This window comes from Maniola hyperantus, chromosome 8, assembly GCF_902806685.2.
Source record: "Maniola hyperantus chromosome 8, iAphHyp1.2, whole genome shotgun sequence".
In the NCBI taxonomy this organism is placed as follows: Eukaryota; Metazoa; Arthropoda; class Insecta; order Lepidoptera; family Nymphalidae; genus Maniola; species Maniola hyperantus.
Window position 1 is genome coordinate 2,892,785 of NC_048543.1, and position 20,653 is coordinate 2,913,437.

General features: G+C 37.2%; 2 protein-coding genes across 2 annotated transcripts in view; both read right to left on the bottom strand.

The window, feature by feature from the left end:
* The window catches only part of LOC117984450 (kinesin-like protein CG14535), a 437,285-nt gene that overhangs the window by 304,039 nt on the left and 112,593 nt on the right, over nt 1-20,653 (bottom strand). The window contains exon 3 of the mRNA XM_069500257.1: nt 19,961-20,033. Coding sequence (XP_069356358.1) covers nt 19,961-20,033 — 73 coding nt within the window. The remainder of the gene's footprint in view (nt 1-19,960; nt 20,034-20,653) is intronic.
* LOC117984389 (ATP-binding cassette sub-family G member 1-like) overlaps nt 1-20,653 on the bottom strand; it is a 300,050-nt gene that overhangs the window by 33,777 nt on the left and 245,620 nt on the right. The window lies entirely within an intron of this gene.

Here is a 20,653-nt window from a genome sequence, read left to right on the forward strand (position 1 = left end):
GAAGATATAAACTGAAAAAAAAACACCACATGATACATTCTGAAGTTTGAACATTTAAAAAGTGTATAGGTAAGTTTTATAATTAAAAAATACCATTACCCGGCCAAAAACGAACAAAAAGTAAAAAAGTAAAAAAAATCATATTTAAAAATTGTGTTTTTTTTTCAAAAAAAATATAGTCAGTGACACTCGAGATGATATTGTAATGATTTTAACAATCAAACAACAACGTAGCGGAGAGATCTGTATTAAAATCAATGTATCTCAGGTGATACAGCATGATGGCCGACTGGCTAGGATCAATGGAATATTGTTCGTTTTTAAAGAGAATTGGATTATACCAATGTTAGATTTCAAAAACGAAACATTTTTTATTTTTTTATTTTGTTTATTTGAAAGTAATCAACAGCGCAAATACATAATTATTATTTAAATTTAAATCTAGGTATAACAGAAGGCCAAAAGAGATTACTTAAAATTATAATTAAACTATTTTAACAGAATAGAGTTAGAATAAATGTAGGTATATACAATAATAAAATAAAATAAAATAAAAATTTTATTTTATTTTATTAATTTACCCAGAAAATGCGGAGAAATATCCGTATTGGTTTAAAAAAGTGTGTAATATAATATTAGAAAACCGTTTTTATTAATTGTTTGAAAAATAAAGTTAATACACAAAACATATTGGAAACAATTGGGATATGTCCGAATGATTAAACGCGGAGAGATCGGTATTAAAATCAATGTATCTCAGGAGGCACATACAGCACGGTAGTGAGGCTGGTCAGGAACAGGATCAATGGAATATTAATTGCTTTTAAAGAGCACTTGATTATACCAATGTTGAACTTCAAAAACTTGCCCGAAAACGTGGAGAAATCTGTATTCGTTTATAAAAAAGTATATGCTCAATGGCACCGATTCTAAGCACAACTTAATTTAAGAGTATTCGCATTTCGCACCCTCTTCTTACTATTGTAATATGAAAAGGACAGAAGCAGTTTGACATTTCTAAATTTAATTTTTAGATGGTAAAACCCGTGATTTTAGCACGCACTCGCGAACCTACTGTTTAAATTTGTATTGTGCACTAAAATTTAGAGTCTTTAAATGTGAAAGTCATGTTCCGTTCCTTTTTTAGCATTAGTAAAAAGAAAATGATGCAGATACTCTAAATTTAGTTTAGAGAGAGACTAGAGAATCGGGGCCATTATAATATTAGAAAACCATATTTTTTAAATTGTTTGAAAAATAAAGAACACAGAACATAGCTACTCAAATACACGCACCCCTACCCGTCAATACAAATTGGGATATGTCCGAATGATTGAATGCGGAGAGATCGGTTTAAAATCAATGTATCTCAGGTGGCACATACAGCACGGTGGCGGTGGCCAGGATCAATGGAATATTAATTGCTTTTAAAGAGCGCCGGATTATACCAATAATTGAACAGAATGGTAAATTGGGGTTTGAGATTGGCATTTTGGACGGACTTTATCCACTGGTCAGCGAGTTATGGAAATTTTATCGTCTTTCGTTCATTTAAAAAATGGTTTTTTTACGACGTACTTAATAATTTTATTTGTACTGTGATGTATTTTATGCGGGTCATTTAGATATTTTCAGAACGCGCATTTGTGAATGAGACCATACCAATTGATCATATTATCTGAAATTTCAGACCTCTTAATAAAATGGTAAACTTGAACTTTTTTAATTTGTAGTACTTACCAATAATATGAAGAGTGGATAGATGAAATACTACATCATCATCATCAACAACCCATCACCGACCCACTAGTGAACTCTTGGTCTCCCTTCAGAATGAGAAGGGTTTGGCCATAGTCCACCACGCCATGCAAGTGCGGATTGGCTGACTTCACACACCTTTGAGAAAAGTATGGAAGACTCTCAGGTATGGCGCAGGTTTACACGATATTTACGTTTATCGTTAAAGCAAGTGATATTTAATTTAGTTTTAAGTTAGCGTAATAATTATCACCACTATATCATCTTACAAATCCAACAACCGCCCATCAAAAAGTGTAATTTATTACCTATTTTGAAGAAATATTTGACTTTGATTTTGATTTAACTCTGAAAAGTTATGGGCAGATTACACCTACCGAGTAGTGAAGCGAGACAGTAAAATGTCACTCGGCCGAGACAGTGCTGTGGTGTAATCTGCCCATTACAAGTGCGCACCTGGTGTCAAAACCCGATGAAATGTTTATTAAAGCCTTATTACTAAAAACATAAAACAGTAAATCAACCATAACTTATGAACACATTTAGGTTACAACCTAACATTTCCCTTTATTTATTGATTTTATAAAAAAGAAAAATGTGCCTAAATGTATTCATTAGCCGCTTTCATGAGTAACTCGTAAAAATACATAGATGTATTGTAAGTCTATATTTGTTTACGTTCGTGTTTCGTGTGGCGGCAGACAGTGACGGAGCGAGCGGCGTTGCGCGGATGACAGGTGCGAGCGATTATTACGCGATGAAAACGCGTGCCGATATGCGTGATGTAGGCCCGTGTGGACACGCCTTTATATTTTTGAAATCATAATAAAATTAAATTTTAATCCAGTAAAATTAGTCCTTGAAACTTCAAAAAAAGTTTATAAATCCAACACAAACAACATTCATTTCAAAGAAGATAAACTAAACACGAGCCATATTGGCATAGGAGGCGAGAAAAAACCAATTTATGTAGTAGATCACTTGACCCCGGAACTGAAGTACCCTAAAAACGTACGGTAAGTTTCCCAAAAATGTTTAAAACCATTTGAAAAATATAATTGAAAAGTGATTTTAAAAATGAAACGTAGACCAATAATTGGAATAACCTGATACTTAGTAACATTTGAATAGACAAGGCTCACTAAACACAATAATTGCAGTCATAGTTTATTAAGGTATGTACCTATATACATACTTTATATTAATAAAGTCGAATTTATTAATGGGTTTCATACAGGTTGCATAATATAATGTATGTTGGAATTAAAAGAGTCGAGCCAGGGTTGGTGTACTCACTCTCTATTGTATGGCCTCGTCACAATATGATTTCAATCAGATACAGCCATATTAAAAAAAAGCCTATTAGAATGTCATAGGAAATAGATATTTTCCAGCAACGCGGGTGCGTTACAAAATAAGCTCAGCTCATTCAATGAGAAGGCGTATCCATACGAATGTTAACGTATGAAAACGGAAAAACAAAAAAAAAATGTTTTCATTACCGTTTCGTTTACACGGCAGGCTTTTATTTCTGTCAATCCATTCGTGAAAACATTCAGCACTCGATTTTATATTACGAGTATCACAATGTAAAATATGTGGTCGATTCAAGTAGATTTAATACTTAATTTAGTGATAGTGCAGTGCACCTAAGTTAGTGTAGGTTAAGTTGATAGAATAGTTTCGTATCGACTCGGTTCACCACTGACTGGCTGGCCATAATGCTGAGCTGGAACCTTTTTTCGGGTTGTGTCATATATGACACAATTTATTCCGGCGCTTCTTCTGCATGAAGTTTGTGAAGGAAGCGCTGGGGATCATAATGCTGAGCTGGAACCTTTTTCGGGTTGTGTCATATATGACACAGTTTATTCCGGCGCTTCTTCTGCATGAAGTGGGATAGGCAACTCTTAGTTATAAAGTGTAGTGTGGCAAAAATGAAGCAATAAATGTTTTTCTTTCTTTCTTTTTTCTCATTTTTAGGGTTCCGTTTCCGTACCTCAAAAGGAAAAAAGGAACCCTTCTACTCTCACTTTGTCGTCTGTCTGTCTGTCCACCTGTCGTGTCTGTCAAGAAAACCCGTCACTTACCTTACCAGGAAGTACCCGTTAAACCGGGTATTTCCCGTTGACCTAGAATCATGAAATTTGACAAAATATAGGTCTTATAGCACAAGTAATGGAAAAAATCCGAAAACCGTGAATTTGTGTTTGTATCATAAAAAAATAAAAACTGTTAGGTATAGAGCTTACAAGCTGTTTTGTGTGCCGTTTAAATAAAATAAAATTTCATATTATAGACTGGCTAGTCACTATAGATAAATACCTATATCATAAGAGCCTCAATAGCTCAACAGGTAAAGGAGTGAACTGAAAACCAAAAGGTCGACGGTTCAAACCAAGCCCGTTGCACTATTGTCGTACCTGCTCCTAGCACAAGCCTGACGCTTAGTTGGAGAGGAAAGGGGAAATTAGTCATTTAACATGGATAATATTTAAAAAAAATCATAAACAAAGTGTATTTAGCTCTCTGTGTACACATTTACTGAGATTGGCGGCTTGCTAACTTGATCGTGATGTAAAACAGTTAGGCCGTCCGAGTTCCGTATGAATAATTGAGGCAATTCGTTGTTACCTGTATTATTAATTATTTTAACCCGCTGAAATACACTTTGAAGTGAAATTATGTTATATATCACAAATAAATAAAACGTTTAGTTCGCTTTAAATCAAGCAACTCTACTTTTTCGGGTTCCGTACTCGAAGGGTGCCAGCGAGACCCTATTTACTAACGGTGAGATCTATAGAGCGCACTCTGACTTAGCTTAGACGTAAGACAGAGTTAAATCGAGACAGAGCTATATGTCTCTTACATAAATCTGTATCGTTTTAAGTCAATCTTACTCGTAAGTCTGAGCAAAGTCAAAGTGCGCTCTATAGATCTCAGCCTAAGACTCCGCTGTCTGTCCATCCATCCGTCCGTCCGTCCGTCTGTTTATCAGCGGGCTGTATCTCGTGAACCGTGATAGGAAGAGAGTTGAAATTTTCACAGAATGCGTGTGCCGCTATTACACCAATAACAAAACAACATCAAAAAATCAAAATGCCCGTCATGAAGAAAAAAAAGTATTAATTCTTGTACAGTGGTACGGAACCCTTCGTCCCACTTGAGATATTTTTTTGTTTTTACTCCCGAATTCATAGGAGATCAAAACCAGGCTATCACTGCTCTTCCACCTAGTCACCGATAGTTAGGTATAGTTCCAAGTTATTTGCATTTCTAATCTGATTCCTACGATAAGGTAGATCAACCAGTACAAGAACATTCATTCCTATCCTATCAACAAATTCTTTATTTTGTTCCAATAAAGGTACTAATAGTACGCGACAAGTCGAGATGGCAATCGGGGGCCCCGCACACCCGCACGTCACCTGCGCTATCCCGCACCGTGTTAGCGTGGGGGCTGTGTGGTGCCATTTCGATCTGTGGTTTACTATACGTATAGTTCCATACTAGGTATTTGCTATTCCAGTCTAATCTACCATAAGGTAGATCGACCAGTACAAGAACATTCATTCTTATCCTATCCTATCAACAAATTCTTTATTTGTTCCAATAAAGACCAGTTGCCTGTACTGTGAAATACTTTTATAAATAGCTTTCTAGAAATATTAAAAGTAGTGCCAATAATAGCAACGTCACCTGAGGGACCAGTTGCGGTAAATTGTTTCCGTGTTCAACAGATGTGGTGCCTGTACTGTGCATATTGCACACCTTGTTCCAAATAGGGTGACTGCATCTGCCATATTGCACCGCTGTTTAGTGTCACTAAATAAAGGAAATAAATTAAAACTAACTATTTTTTAGGGTTCCGACCTTCAAAAGGAAAATTATAGGATCATTTTGTTGTCTGTCTATCTGTCTGTCTAGAAACCTACAGGGTACTTCCCGTTGACCTAGAATCATGAAATTTGGCAGGTAGGTAGATCTTATAGCAGAAATTAGGGGAAAAATCTGAAAACCGTGAATTTGTGGTTACATTACACAAAAAAAATTTAATTGTGGTCACGAACTAATATTAGTATTTCCAACTTTAAAAGTAAGATTACTATACCAAGTGGGGTATCATATGAAAGGGCTATATTTGTACATTCTAAAACAGATTTTTATTTATCGTGCAAAATGTCTAAAACAATACGACTGTAGTACGGAACCCTCGTTGCGCGAGCCTGACTCGCACTTGGCCGGTCTTTTTAAGGTTAAGGATTAATTATTTTAATGATAAGAAACGGAAATTAAAAAATACCTAGCTATCAACGTTGTTAAACGTTGATATAGAATCTTAATACTCATTTAAAATACCCAGGTTTGATCCCGTTTACGTATTTCATCTCAATCTATCGGTACAATGGTTTTTGTAGGCATATAAAAAAGTCGTAAAAAGCGAAGAGTGACAAACATCACACGGAAGGTGCGAGATAAAAAGCCGATAAAGATTCGATACAAAGCATTCCACGGCAGTGTAGCCCTTTGCGGCGTAATGACGTACGCTGTATCGCCAGCCGCACTTATAAGAGACATGAAGTTAGACTTCCACTGGATGTGACAGACCTGACAAAGATTCGATACAAAGCATTCCACGGCGGTGCGGCCCTTTGCAGTTTAATTACATACGCTGTATCGCCAGCCGCACTTATTAGAAGCATGAAGTAGACTTCCACTGGATGTGACACACCTGAGAATGATTCGATACAAAGCATTCCACGGGCGGTGCGGCCCTTTGCAGTGTAATTACATACGCTGTATCGCCAGCCGCACTTATTAGAAGCATGAAGTAGACTTCCACTGGATGTGACACACCTGAGAATGATTCGATACAAAGCATTCCACGGCGGTGCGGCCTTTGCAGTGTAATTACATACGCTGTATCGCCAGCCGCACTTATTAGAAGCATGAAGTAGACTTCCACTGGATGTGACACACCTGAGAATGATTCGATACAAAGCATTCCACGGCGGTGCGGCCCTTTGCAGTGTAATGACGTACGCTGTATCGCCAGCCGCACTTATTAGAAACATGAAGTAGACTTCCACTGGATGTGACACGCCTGAGAATGATTCGATACAAAGCATTCCACGGCGGTGCGGCCCTTTGCAGTGTTATGACGTACGCTGTATCGCCAGCCGCACTTATTAGAAACATGAAGTAGACTTCCACTGGATGTGACACGCCTGAGAATGATTCGATACAAAGCATTCCACGGCGGTTCGGCCCTTTGCAGTGTAATGACGTACGCTGTATCGCCAGCCGCACTTATTAGAGACATGCAGTTAGACTCTCACTGGATGTCACAAACCTGACAAAGATTCGATACAAAGCATTCCACGGCGGTGCGGCCCTTTGCAGCATAATGACGTACGCTGTATCGCCAGCCGCACTTACTAGAGACATGAAGAATGAAGGTACACTTCCACTGGATGTGACAAACCTGACAACGATTCGATACAAAGCATTCCACGGCAGTGTAGCTCTTTGCGGCGTAACGTACGCTGTATCGCCAGCCGCACTTATTAGAGACATGCAGTTAGACTTCCACTGGATGTGACAAATCTGACAAAGATTCGAAAAGCATTCCACGGAGGTGTGGCCCTTTGCAGTGTATAAAGATGTGTGCTATATTGCGTTTAGTCAAGACTGTGAAACCAATAAACATGTTGAAAAAAACGATTCTTGTGGATAATAGCCCTTCCATATTATTATCATGAGTTACATAGAAGATTTTATTGCGCACAATATGTCAAACTTGGTTTTTAGCAAATGTTGATAAAAATGCATTTACATTACTAATCTACTGCGGATTTCGCCTTGACAAAAACCAGAGCGTCTTCTTGTAGTTCATTATCAATGAGAAAACAGGTGTAAACTTAGCCTTTATAATATACATAAGGGATATTGTACATAAAATTATCGCAGTTCAGATTTGTTTTACATAGTGCGTGCGTTGTTATTAAACAGTTTTTGTTTTGCTTCCTAGCTCTGCTTATTCTTATATAATCGTGAATCACATTCACAGAGGGTGTCAGTTTTGTTGCGTATTTAATGACGTACACTGTAACACTCTTCGCAATTATTATTGCGTAGGTATAATTAATGGTTATAGGAAATCTAGATAGCGCAAGAATATTATCATCTTTGATGTTGTTTTATCTTTACTAGTTAAATACTACTATAGTAGTACTAGTACTATATTTAAATGTGCGCACACAAAACTCCTTGCACCAAATATGACGAATGGTATAAAGCGATTATCAGACTTAAATATTGCTCCAGTTTTTATCAAACTTGGTCCAAAAAACAGCTACAGGCTGGACCTGAAATTCACTCGATTGAAACTTTAGCTCCGTACCAATAGATAATGTACTAAACTATTTTTAAATATTTAGTAGTCCATATTATAATATATTAAACGTGAAAGTGTGTCTGTATGCCAGTCTGTTGCCTTTTCACAGCTCATCTACTTAAACGATTTTGACGACATTTGGTACAAAGATTGCTTGCATCTCGGAGACAGACATTGTTTCATTTAAAGATTGTTTTTCAAAAATATAAATTCATCCAACCTAACAGATTATTGAAAACAAAACTAAAAACTTGACAAAGTACCTAGGTATATATCCATATCCAAAATAGCACAGGCCAATCAACTAAGTAGGTGCATATTAATAACATTAAATCGATGCCACATCTAGAGGCTCTAAGCACTACACAGACAATCACCTAGACAAATTCACCCTCCCGCATTGTAGCTTTGATCTCGTGTTTTGGTTTTCACCAGCACCGGGGGTGGTTACATCGATGCCGGGCTCGATTCGAGGCCTCTTCAGTTTCAGGAATAATTCCCGCCTGCATGTATGCCGATCCTTGACAACACTCGAGTTTGATGCATCTGCCTACATAGTTTTCCTTCAATTCAATTAAATTCAATTCAAATTTCTTTATTGCGAATATGGGTAAACAGTGCAGATATTACAAAACAAAAAGGTACAGCCAAATTCTGCCTATTATACAATATGTTATGATATACCTAACAACGTGTACATAGTGTTGATAAAATTAGTCACATTAAAGTCCTTACGGGAGATTACATTTTAACGCTATAGTAAACGCTTAAAATTTAAGCGTTTACTATAGCGTTAAAGACTGTTTCATCTCTGTTCTAGTTTCTGGTGTAATCGCCTTGCAATTAAAAGTTGTACAAGTGTGACTTCAAAGCTTGTTACAAAAGCTTTGTGCATTCTACTTGCAACAATATAGATATAAATGTTATTCATTTACGCTAGAACATCAATGAAACATTGCGGCATGCTACAGAACCGCATGGTACAATAATTCACAAGTCTAAATAGATAAAAGGAAAAGGTGACTGATTGACTGACTGACTGATCTATCAACGCACAGCTCAAACTACTGGACGGATCGGGCTGAAGGCACGCAGATAGCTATTATGACATAAGCATCCGCTAAGAAAGGATTTTTGAAAATTCAACCAAACGGGGTGAAACACGGGTTTGAAATTTTAGTCCACCCGGGCGAAGTCGCGAGCATAAGCTAGTGTAAATAAAAAAAATCACCCATTGATTGCAAGGTTACCATAGTACTGGATTGCAAATAAATAATTATTACAATCGCAATTGTTGTGATTGGCTGAATTCATGGTATTTCTGTTGCAACAATGCATTAGCCAATAGTGAGTGAGCATCAATCAACCAGAGGAGATAGCGATCGTGATATTGTAGCTGTCATTCTATACTGCAATCGATCTGGATCAAGACAAGTGCAAGTAATTAATCCATACTAATATTATAAATGCGAAAGTGTGTCTGTTTGTCTGTCTGCTAGCTTTTCACGGCTCAACCGTTCAACCGATTTTGACGAAATATGGTACAGAGATAGTTTGTATCCCGGGGAAGGACATAGGCTACTTTTTATCCCGGAAAATTAAAGAGTTCCCACGGGATTTTCAAAAACCTAAATCCACACGGACGAAGTCGCAGGCATCATCTCGTATAAAATATCCCGAGATCCCTATACTGGCTGAGAAAACAGTTTATAATCGTCTAACGGTTGAACAGATCAAACTTAGCTTGAAACCATCTCGATTAAACGGACTTTCGAATCAAAAGTAACAATAATGCCCTCTCTACACATACAACATAACTAACAATCACGTTGCAAAAAGTGAAGATGGCGGCATTCTGAAGACAAAAGTGAAAAACTGTCTTGACTTTGTTCCTTCATACAAGCGACAAGCTGATTACTTCTCAAAATCCTGCAAGTAACAAAGACTTGTCTTTACTTGAAAGTCTTTGAACTTGCAATCTCGAACTTTGATTGCGCTTTGGCTGTGTGTGATTTGAGGATGTGCTTCCATTGAAACCGAGAGGTGAATTAGGTTATTGGTAGATACCGTGATTTCGTGTCACGTCATCTCCCAATAATCGGATTGGTCAAAAAGAATGATTTTTATTCAGTTTCTTACGTTGTAAAGTTATTAATATGATTAAAGTCTACATTTTTTTTAATGTTTAGTTTTTTTTTTTTTTTTAATATTACAATAAAACTTAAAGCTAGCCTTATCTAATTACTATATAAATCATGTCTACATTTCGTGATTTGAATGAGGTTTCCAGGAAACGTTCGAGATAATTTTCATAGATGTCGCTGAATACTTTCACCACTAAAGATAAAAAATAATACCTATATCTGTGCCTATATCTTTATGATTTATGCTTTAAATTTTTAAATTTAAATCGGATGCGAAATCAATTAATTATATTATTATAGTTCACAGATTTTGTGGGGAAAAAAAGTAAGGAAAATTGCAGTAGCTATTTGTATAAAGTTTTAAGTTTGAGAGTTTGAAACGAAAGCTCACCCAAGCTCAAAATCTAGTGTTAGGTAGGTAGGTACATCAAAATATCTTATTATTATTAACAGAAATAAATCTCGACTGTTCTGTAAAATAATGATCGACGCACACAATTTATACCATTCAAGATTGTTAGGCTGTGTACACAATGCACTCACGCATGACTCGCCGCTGACATGTTGATCAATGTGAACACGCCCTTATTGATACAGTGGCGCGGCTTAATTGAGGCTCAGGTGCTGATGCCAAGTGCCAATTATTATTGTAAATAGGTATTAGTATGGGATAAAAATATTGGATGTAATATTTTTCGTATCAGATTCGTTGTGATAGATTTTTTTATTGTTAGTATAGGCAAAGTTATAATACTCCAGAGTGTATTTGTATTTTAAAAAACCGGCCAAGTGCGAGTCAGGCTCGCGCGCTGAGGGTTCCGTAGTACAATCGTATTTTATCGACATTTTGCACGATAAATCAAAAACTACTTACTAGATCTCGTTCAAACCAATTTTCGGTGGAAGTTTGCATGGTAATGTACCTACATCATATTATATTTTTTTTACTTTTATCATTCTCTTATCTTAGAAGTTACAATATCATTTTTGAAGACCTATCCATAGATACCCCACACGTATGGGTTTGATGAAAAAAAAATTGAGTTTCAATTCTAAGTATGGGGAAACCCCCAAAATTTATTGGTTTTATTCTATTTTTGTGTAAAAATCTTAATGCGGTTCTCAGAATACATCTACTTTAACCAAATTTCAACAGTATAGCTTTTATAGTTTCGGAGAAAAGTGGCTGTGATATAAGGACGGACAGACAGACAGACATGACGAATCTATAAGGGTTCCGTTTTTTGCCATTCTAAAGGAGATATTAGTTAACATCGAAATGACGTCATTTTGACGTCAGCCGAAATAAAAATATACCATCAGCTCAAAACTTCAGTCTAGCGCTGACGTCAGTAAAATGGCGGTCAAGCGCATTAGCAATTTGCGAGACTGAGACCTAAAGATTTCTCTCGCTCACTCATCGTCGCACTTACTGTATCCTCATTGCTGAAGATCGTGACCTCGTTCAATTAAGTAATTTCAATAATATTAAAGGAAAAAGTGACTGACTGACTGACATGATCCTTCAACGCACAGCTCAAACTGCTTGACGGTTTGGGCTAAAATTTGGCACGAAGATAGCTATTTTGATTTAGACCTCAGCTCCGCTAAGAAAGGATTTTTGAAAATTCAACCCCTAAGGGGGTAAAATAGGGGTTTGAATTTTGTGTAGTCCACGCAGACGAAGTCGCGAGCATAAGCTAGTCTAAATAATATATTAAAGGAAAAAGTGACTGACTGACTGACTTGATCTTTCAACGCACAGCTCAAACTGCTTGACGGATTGGGCTAAAATTTGGCACGAAGATAGCTATTTTGATTTTGACCTCCGCTAAGAAAGGATTTTTGAAAATTCAACCCCTAGGGAGTCAAATAAGGGGTTGAAATTTATGTAGTCCACGCGGTTGAAGTCAACATGAAGTCACAACAACAGTCATATACAACAACAAACGATCGGTCGACATTCGACATCAATTTGTCTCGGAATCGTTAAAATCGCGTTTCCCCTTATTAATTTTTGCTCCCCACGCCATCGGCACGCAGGAAGCACGTTGTTATAGTCAAATTTACGATATTGATAGATGTTCTATCGATTTTAGGGGATATGCGATGGCCTTTAAGTACCAGTATGGCTCCTCAACCCGCCCACAGTGAACTAGAATGAGGGAACTCTCGCTTTGATCTTGAATCGACGATATGTCAAATATTTTATTTTATTTTATTTTATTTTATAGGAAGCCAACGGTATACAAAGAAAACTAATTACGACGACTTATATAAACTTAGGACTATCAATGTATACTCACTTACAGGCTAACTCAACATGCTTAACTAGAACTTCTAAATAGTAAAACTTAAACTAAGACATTCTTTGCGTACCTAAAATCTATAACAATTAAATTAATTACTAAATAAGTTAAAACTACGATGATTCTTACAACTAACAATAAAAACTACAATTAAGGTGACGCAGGACGCTCGACCGAAATTGGCAGCGCACGTGGGTAACATTTTTGCTTTTCACTTGACATTGTATGAGAAAGTTGAGAGGCACGATGATTTTCACCGAAATCAAGCGCGTGAAAAGGGTTTAGGAAAGTATTTTTGGGAAAAAACTGCTGAATTTATGTTTGCAAAGTAAAGTTATTTCAACTAATGAATAAATAAACTACGTCTAATGATAAATTGTTTTAGAATTTTCATATCCCTAATCTTATTTATTTACGCCCAAAGTTGTCATTAATTTAGTGTTAAAATAGGAATCTTTTGAGGCTCGTAACTTTTAAATCAATATTTCTTTCAATGTTTTATGTATCAATAAACCTAGATAATGACGAGATAAATCGATATAATTCTTAGTTTTGTGCGTACAATATCGAATATTGTTGTAATTTCCCTCCTACGTTTGTATGAAGAAAGCACTGAACTGAGTCCCCTTAAGACTAACAATAGTGCCTACCCTACAATTTCAAATATTAGACTATGGTGATGTAAAATCAAAGAAAAATAGGGCTGTATCATATAGTTAGTTCCCAACCGTGATACCACCAATAGGTGATGATAGGTGGTGATACCACCAATAGGTGGATATGTCGCGCAAGCACCCACCGCCTTTAAAACGTATATAATATCTCTGGTTTTCCTTTCATTTCATTTATCAAGTTACTTAGAGAGATTTGATCCTTATCCAAACGATCTGTGCAATAAAAGTACAGGTTTTAATTTTACAGATTTTAGTCGGTTCGATTCTCGGGTTTGGCAAGCGAATTTTCGAAAATCTTTGAATGCAGTTTACTTTATATTCAAAAATAAAGGAATGTTTACTCAGAGTAAAATTTTCTATCTACAGTATTAAGAGTAGGTACTTTCCTTCAGGTGGCATTACAAAATTCCACCCTGTATATTACTAGCTTATGCCTTCTACTACAAACCAAAGTAAAAGGCAACTCTTCGTATGCCTTGTATGAAGACAATTTAGAAGTTAACTAGCTTATCCTCGCGACTTCATCCGCGTGGACTACACAAATGTCAAACCTCTATTTTACCCCCTTGGGGGTTGAATTTTCAAAAATCCTTGTGTAGCGGATGCCTCCGTCATAGTAATTATCTGCATGCCACATTTCAGCCCGATCCGTCCAGTAGTTTGAGCTGTGCGTTGATAGATCAGTCAGTCAGTCACGTTTTCCTTCTATATAATATTTAGAAAATTTATTAATTTCAGTCGTAAAGGATGCCTATAGAACGATCGCGTCACTCTACGTTGGTGGCTGTGAGGCGAACGTGTCACAAATTGTGGTAATTCACCAATTCCGCACCAAGAAATCCGGAAATACATCGGGAATTGCGGAAAAAGTTCGCTCGTTTGTAATTTCGCGGTGTGATTATGCGTATTAGGAAAATCTGGGAGAAATAACGAAAAAATTCAGAATAGCTACATTTTTATTTGAAAAATCATTTTGTATTATCATTATAAATCAGAAAAAGACTGATCAAATACAGCTCAATACAGCTCAAAAAGCTGATTCTAGAAACTTGGAATTTTGCGCATGTACTACACATGAAACCGTAAATTTGTGGTTAAATTTGCCTCACAATTGAAAGTGATAATTTTACCAACACTCAGGATGGTAGCAGTGGCGTGCAGATCATAGAGGTATAAATGCACTGCTTACCCCAGTTGTAATAGCTCTGATGCATATTTTTCATTATGACCTGCATGTAAACAGGTTCCTACCTAACTAATGCCTACCCTGGCTTCGAACACTGTGCACGCCACTGGATGGTAGGTACCTTCCCTTTTGGGTTGATTGTAGGAAATGCTTTGATATCTCAAAGTATGTAATTGGTCCACCGGTCTGAAGTGCGAAGAGAGAACCAAATGAGACTTTCGTATTCTTTTGATCTTTGGGATAGCTAAGTGTAGATTATGTACTCATCTTCTTCTAAAGATAAAATTGGTCTTTCTTTGACTAAAATTACTTTCAAGATCGGTGATGGTTTTTCCGTCTTAGCATTATGAATGCATATATACATATTGCCAACAAACAGTCAAGAACCAAAATAAAATATATTTTTTATTTTATTCAATCTTTATCCGATAGTAGTATTTATTTACTTAGTCGCGTACCCGGGAACGAACCCAGGGCCATCCGATTAGGTGATCATCGGTTGCTTTCACCATAAAAATAGTGTAATTTCTGCGGGAAAATATTTTTTATGTTAAAAAATATAAAAACATTTTTTTGTCGTCATTGATCGCTTTCCGTACAGCAGCGTGACGTTAATAATGAATAATTTTAAAAATGAATTTAAATCATGATTTGTTTTAAATTATTCTCTAATAATAAATTCTAGCCCCATACACTAACGCTATACAAAAAAATCACGTCATTTTATTACTACCGTCAAAGACTCTATTACATGACCTTGCAATTATCTTGGTGTTACCCCTAATTTGAATAGCAAATTCAAAACACCACGGAGTCTGTACCAAGATAATTCTCAGCACACTTTATTAGTCTGTGATGATTCAGCAAATACTGATGAAGAGGGGACGGACGGTAAAACGAGACGACGGCGCAGTAGTCAGCGCCGTGGTCCCGAGTTCGATTCCTGGCAGGGGCAATTTGGGAAATTAACATTTTCTAAATTGTTTCTGCTCTAGTTTGGTGGTAGGCTTCGGACGTGGCTAGTTACCACCCTACCGGCAAAAGATTTTTTGTTCATGCCCCTCTATGCCTGTTATCTAATAAAGGTATAAAAATACTCAAAACTTATGCACCAAAATAATTATAATAAACACATTCAATCGCCTAATAGAATAATTATATCACTCGATTACCCTATAATACACGTTTGACTCCCATTTTCCTTTTAAAAAATACATCAAAAGTGGGCCCCTAATGCACCGAGCAATCTTTAAATCGAGGGGTGCATAATTTATCATGCACCCACTACCTTGGATCTAACGCTATTTTTATTACATCACACGTTTCGTAAAGAATGAATTTCAAATAGTGTCGGAAGTTTGTGTAGGGGGAAATAAATTCGAAGCCCATACGATCGGTCTGTACTTAAATTAGATCGAGTTTTATATGAGTTTTCGATGTGGCTATGTGGGAAACTAAACGCGTATTTAGGCGGAAATTGATTTTTCTGTTATCTATACCTTCAAATTTTTGTTTAAATTTGTACTAAATGCTAACGTGTGTTCCGCTCTTCCGATGTCCATGTTTTCTACCATATGTGAGTTGAGTACCTTCAAGACAATAGAGAATAGGCGTCTCATATACAAGCGCGCGCCAACCTAGGCCTTATCTTAAATTAAAAAGAACTTATAAATAAAAAAACCTCCCTATATTGTTCGATCAAATATAGCTTTCATAAAGCTAAAATTGATTGATGTCCAAGTCAGATTACAATAACTGGTTTAAAGATGTGACAGCTATATAATATTATCTACTTCTATTTCATTTATATATTTACCTCACTACTTAATTTAATTACTTAATTTTATTTCATTTTCACTATATCTCATTCAATGTTACATATAAAGATATTTTTTACGATCGAGTTACTCAAAGCACATGGTAAGGGTATAAAAGTGTGAGAGGGTGTAAAAATCTTGACAAGAAATATACCGGCAGTGTAAATCGACTTGGAATATGATTTATGTGCGCAATGAATGATCATCATGACGTTTTCTTTTAAACTTATAAAGGAAAAGCTTATGCCGGATTGAATCAGTGTCAATAAACTGGATATTGAAAATCTTAGAGACTTGAGCGGTGACTCTGTAAAAGTTGTTCAAGCTGTATTTTAGTACATTACTGTCTAGGCCGGAAATAGAGCAATTACCGGCAGAGTAATATTAGAAGGACAAAGCGAAGCCGAGGAATAATAATAAGAAGAAATGAAGGCCGAGGAAAAACAAATAATTAGTATTTTCAAAGTAAGATAACTAAATCAAGTGGGGTATCATAATATAAAAGGGCTTTACCTGTACAGTCTAAAACAGATTTTTATTTATGTTTATGCATAATAGTTTTAGATTGATCGTGCAAAATGTTGACAAAAATACCCGAGTACGGAACCCATGGTGCGCGAGTCTGACTCGCACCCGCAAGATGGTGTAGGTGTATTTTGTTACATATTATCTATTGTAACTTTCTATGATTTGAAAAGAGCAACTACTGAGATTATTGTATACGGTTCTTCTCAGTAAAATCTGCATTCTGAACCGATCACAGATGCAAAACACCTAGTTGTCCTACATGAAATAAATACATTTTGATTTTGAACCCTAGATTTCAATACTTAGCATGAAAAGTTATATGTAAGTATGACTTATACTGGCTTCCCACGGAGCGTGATCCTGCGGATTATCAAGCATGGCCGACGACCACGGACAGCCACGCACGTCGCACCGCGCACAATGCTGGGACGATGACGACGACGCGACGTGTCTGCGCTACCACGGACGATACTCTTCCCATGGTGACTGTCGATGCGAGCGGGTCCACGTCCGTCCGCAACGTCCGTTTCGGGAAGCCGGTATTAGACTGACCTTTAAGTAACATGAAACTTTCTTCTTGCAGATTTTTTTTTTCTTCCGCTTCATGTAGGGCGTGGAGCCATTGTTCACAATTAAGGGGATTTGCTTGTAGACTGGCGCCATACCATATCTGATACAGATATCCAACATGGCACAAGCTGATGAAGTTCTAGTTAACTATGGTAGGTTGACGTGTAGGTATATTTGACAGTGTTACTTAGACTGGCTTCGCATAGCACGTGATTCTGCGGATTATCACGCACAACCGACGACCATGGACATTGGACAGTCAGGCACCGCGCACAAGACTCGGACGATGAAGACGTGTCTACGCTACCACGGCCGATGTCGATGCGACTGGTCGACGTTCGTCCGCAAAATCACTCACCGTGGGAAGCCAGTATTAGACTGACCTTTAAGTAGCATGAAGCTTTCTTCCTGCAGAAATGTAAGTAACCTTTACGATTGTAACGCCTAGTCACGATTATCACCTTGCTAAGGAGCGTGCAAATTACACAATGAGCCGCTTCATATAGGGCGTGGAGCCATTGTGCGCAATTAAGGGGATTAGCTTCTAGACTGGCGCCAGACTATATCTGATACAGATATGTAACATGATAAAAACTGATGAAGTTTCACTTGACTATGGTAGGGGTCTTGACGTGTATATTTGTTTATATTAGTATCATGGTATGTGCAAAACCCCTGGTATCTCCTAATTTACTTTAAAATCCATACTCCATACTTAATATTATAAATGCGAAAGTGTGTCTGTCTGTCTGCTAGCTTTTCACGGCTCAACCGTTCAACCGAGTTTGACGAAATTTGGTACAGGGATAGCTTGCATCCCGGGGAAGGACATAGGCTACTTTTTATCCCGGAAAATTGAAGGGTTCCCACAGGATTTTTAAAAACCTAAATCCACGCAGACGAAGTCGTGGACGTCATCTAGTTAATAATAATAATATGTGCCTAGGTAACTTATCGAAAAATTACTGATACTCAGATTGATTACTAATTTACTTGTCGACAAATCACAGCTAGATTTCAATACACGTAAACGGAGTTGCAGACTAAAGCTAGTGTACAGGAAAAAAATACCATTTTCTTAAATTGTTATTTTCATAATTGGTACTTTTGAACTCTATCTTCGTAGAGTCAATTCAAAAATGAATTTCAAAGATATTTCACGGATGCCTTCAACTGTTAGAAAGGTTACGAATACGGACAGTCTCGTATAATCCGGGGTAGTATGGGTATCCTACAGTCCCTTCATAAGCACACACTATTTGTTTTCGTCGGATCCCTCGAGATAACTATGTTTGCTCCTCATCTAATCTTCACTCCCACTTCTGAACTAATCCTGACTTATTATAATACATCAATCTTGTACACATAATTCATATCATTAGGTATGTCTATTTATTTAGGCACATTGGGTGAGATTTTAAGATGAGTCAGAGACGTGAAAACTGAAATGATTACTTAGCTCAAGTTCGAAGTAAGTTTAATTCCTAATAATCATCCTAGAAATAACATGGTAGTAGGTAATTAGGTATGTAGGTATGTAATGTAATATTATCATCATCATCATCGTCATCATCATCATCATCAACCAATAGACGTCCACTGCTGGACATAGGTCTCTTGTAGGGACTTGCACACACCACGGTCTTGCACCGCCTGGATCCAGCGGCTCCCTGCGACTCGTCTGATGTCGTCCGTCCACCTAGTGGGGGTTCCAACACTGCGTCTTCCGGTGCGAAGTCGCCATTCTAGCACCTTGGGACCCCAACGTCTATCGGTTGTACGAACTATGTGCCCTGCCCATTGTCACTTCAGCTTCGCAACCCGTTGAGCTATGTCGGTTACTCTAGTTCTCCTACGGATCTCCTCATTTCTGATTTGTAATATTATATTATCTATAAAATATTACTACGTATACGTAGGTATCTAAATATATAAAACGAAAAGGTAACTGACTGATCTATAAACGCACAGCTCAGACTACTGGGCGGATCGGGCTGAAATTTCGGATGCAGGTAGCTATTAGGACGTAGACATCCGCTAAGAAAGGATTTTTGAAAATTCAACCCCTAAGGTGGTAAAACAGGGGTTTGAAAATTGTGTAGTCCACGCTGACGAAGTTGGCAGGCATAAGATAGTATTATAATAAATGTATCTTCCAATCCAATCCAATCCATCAGCCTGTTTGCGTCCACTGCTGGACATAGGCCTTTCCAAGAGCACGCCACCAAACACGGTCCTCAGCATTCCTCATCCACCCGCTCCCCACCACCTTCTTCAGCAGGGCGATTGTCTAAAACCTGCATCAATCATTATTACAATCTCAATTGTTCTGATTGTCTGAATTTGTGCGATTCTTGTTGCAACAATGCATTGTGGCCAATAGTGAGCGAGCATTAACCAATCAGAGATAATTGCGATCGTGACATTGTAGCTGTCAAACAACCGCGGTAGGGCCACAGGGCCACAGGTCACAGGTTATGTAATGTAAAAATATATAAAAATTGTGTCTTTCTAGCTGTAACGCTGCGACGCGACGTGACATGGAAAACGTTACCTACTTATATTATGACTTACCGCATTAATTGCTTCCTTTTCATATGGACTTAATTTGTACGAAGCCTCAGAACCGACCAATCTAAGAGCGGACCTGTAATAGAAAAAAAAAATAGATTTAGGTATATAAATCTATATCTATATCTATACTATTATATAAAGAGGTAATGTCGTTAAGTTTGTTTTTAGGGGGTAATCTTTGGAACTACTGAACCGATTTTAAAAATTCTTTCACCAGTAGAAAGCCACATTATTCCTGAATGACATAGGATATACGGGATCTTTAAAAACCTAAATCTACGCGGGCGAAGCCGCGGGGATCAGCTAGTAATAAATAAACTAAAATAACCTTTTATTTCCGAACTTAACCTAACTAATACAGTAGGTATTACTAAAATACAGTAGATATTTATTAAATGTAGATAATTTGTACAGTAAAACTTACTAGCTATATTTACAGCTGAACTTTTCACACATGCATTATATACCTAACCTATTTTTTAGGGTTCCGTACCTCAAAAGGAAAAGCGGAACCCTTATAAGATCACTTTGTTGTCTGTCTGTCTGTCTGTCTGTCTGTCAGTCTGTTAAGAAACCTACAGGTTACTTCCCGTTGACCGAGAATCATGAAATTTGGCAGGTAGGTAGGTCTTATAGCAGACATTCGGGGATAAATCTGAAAACCGTGAATTTGTGGTTACATCACACAAAAAA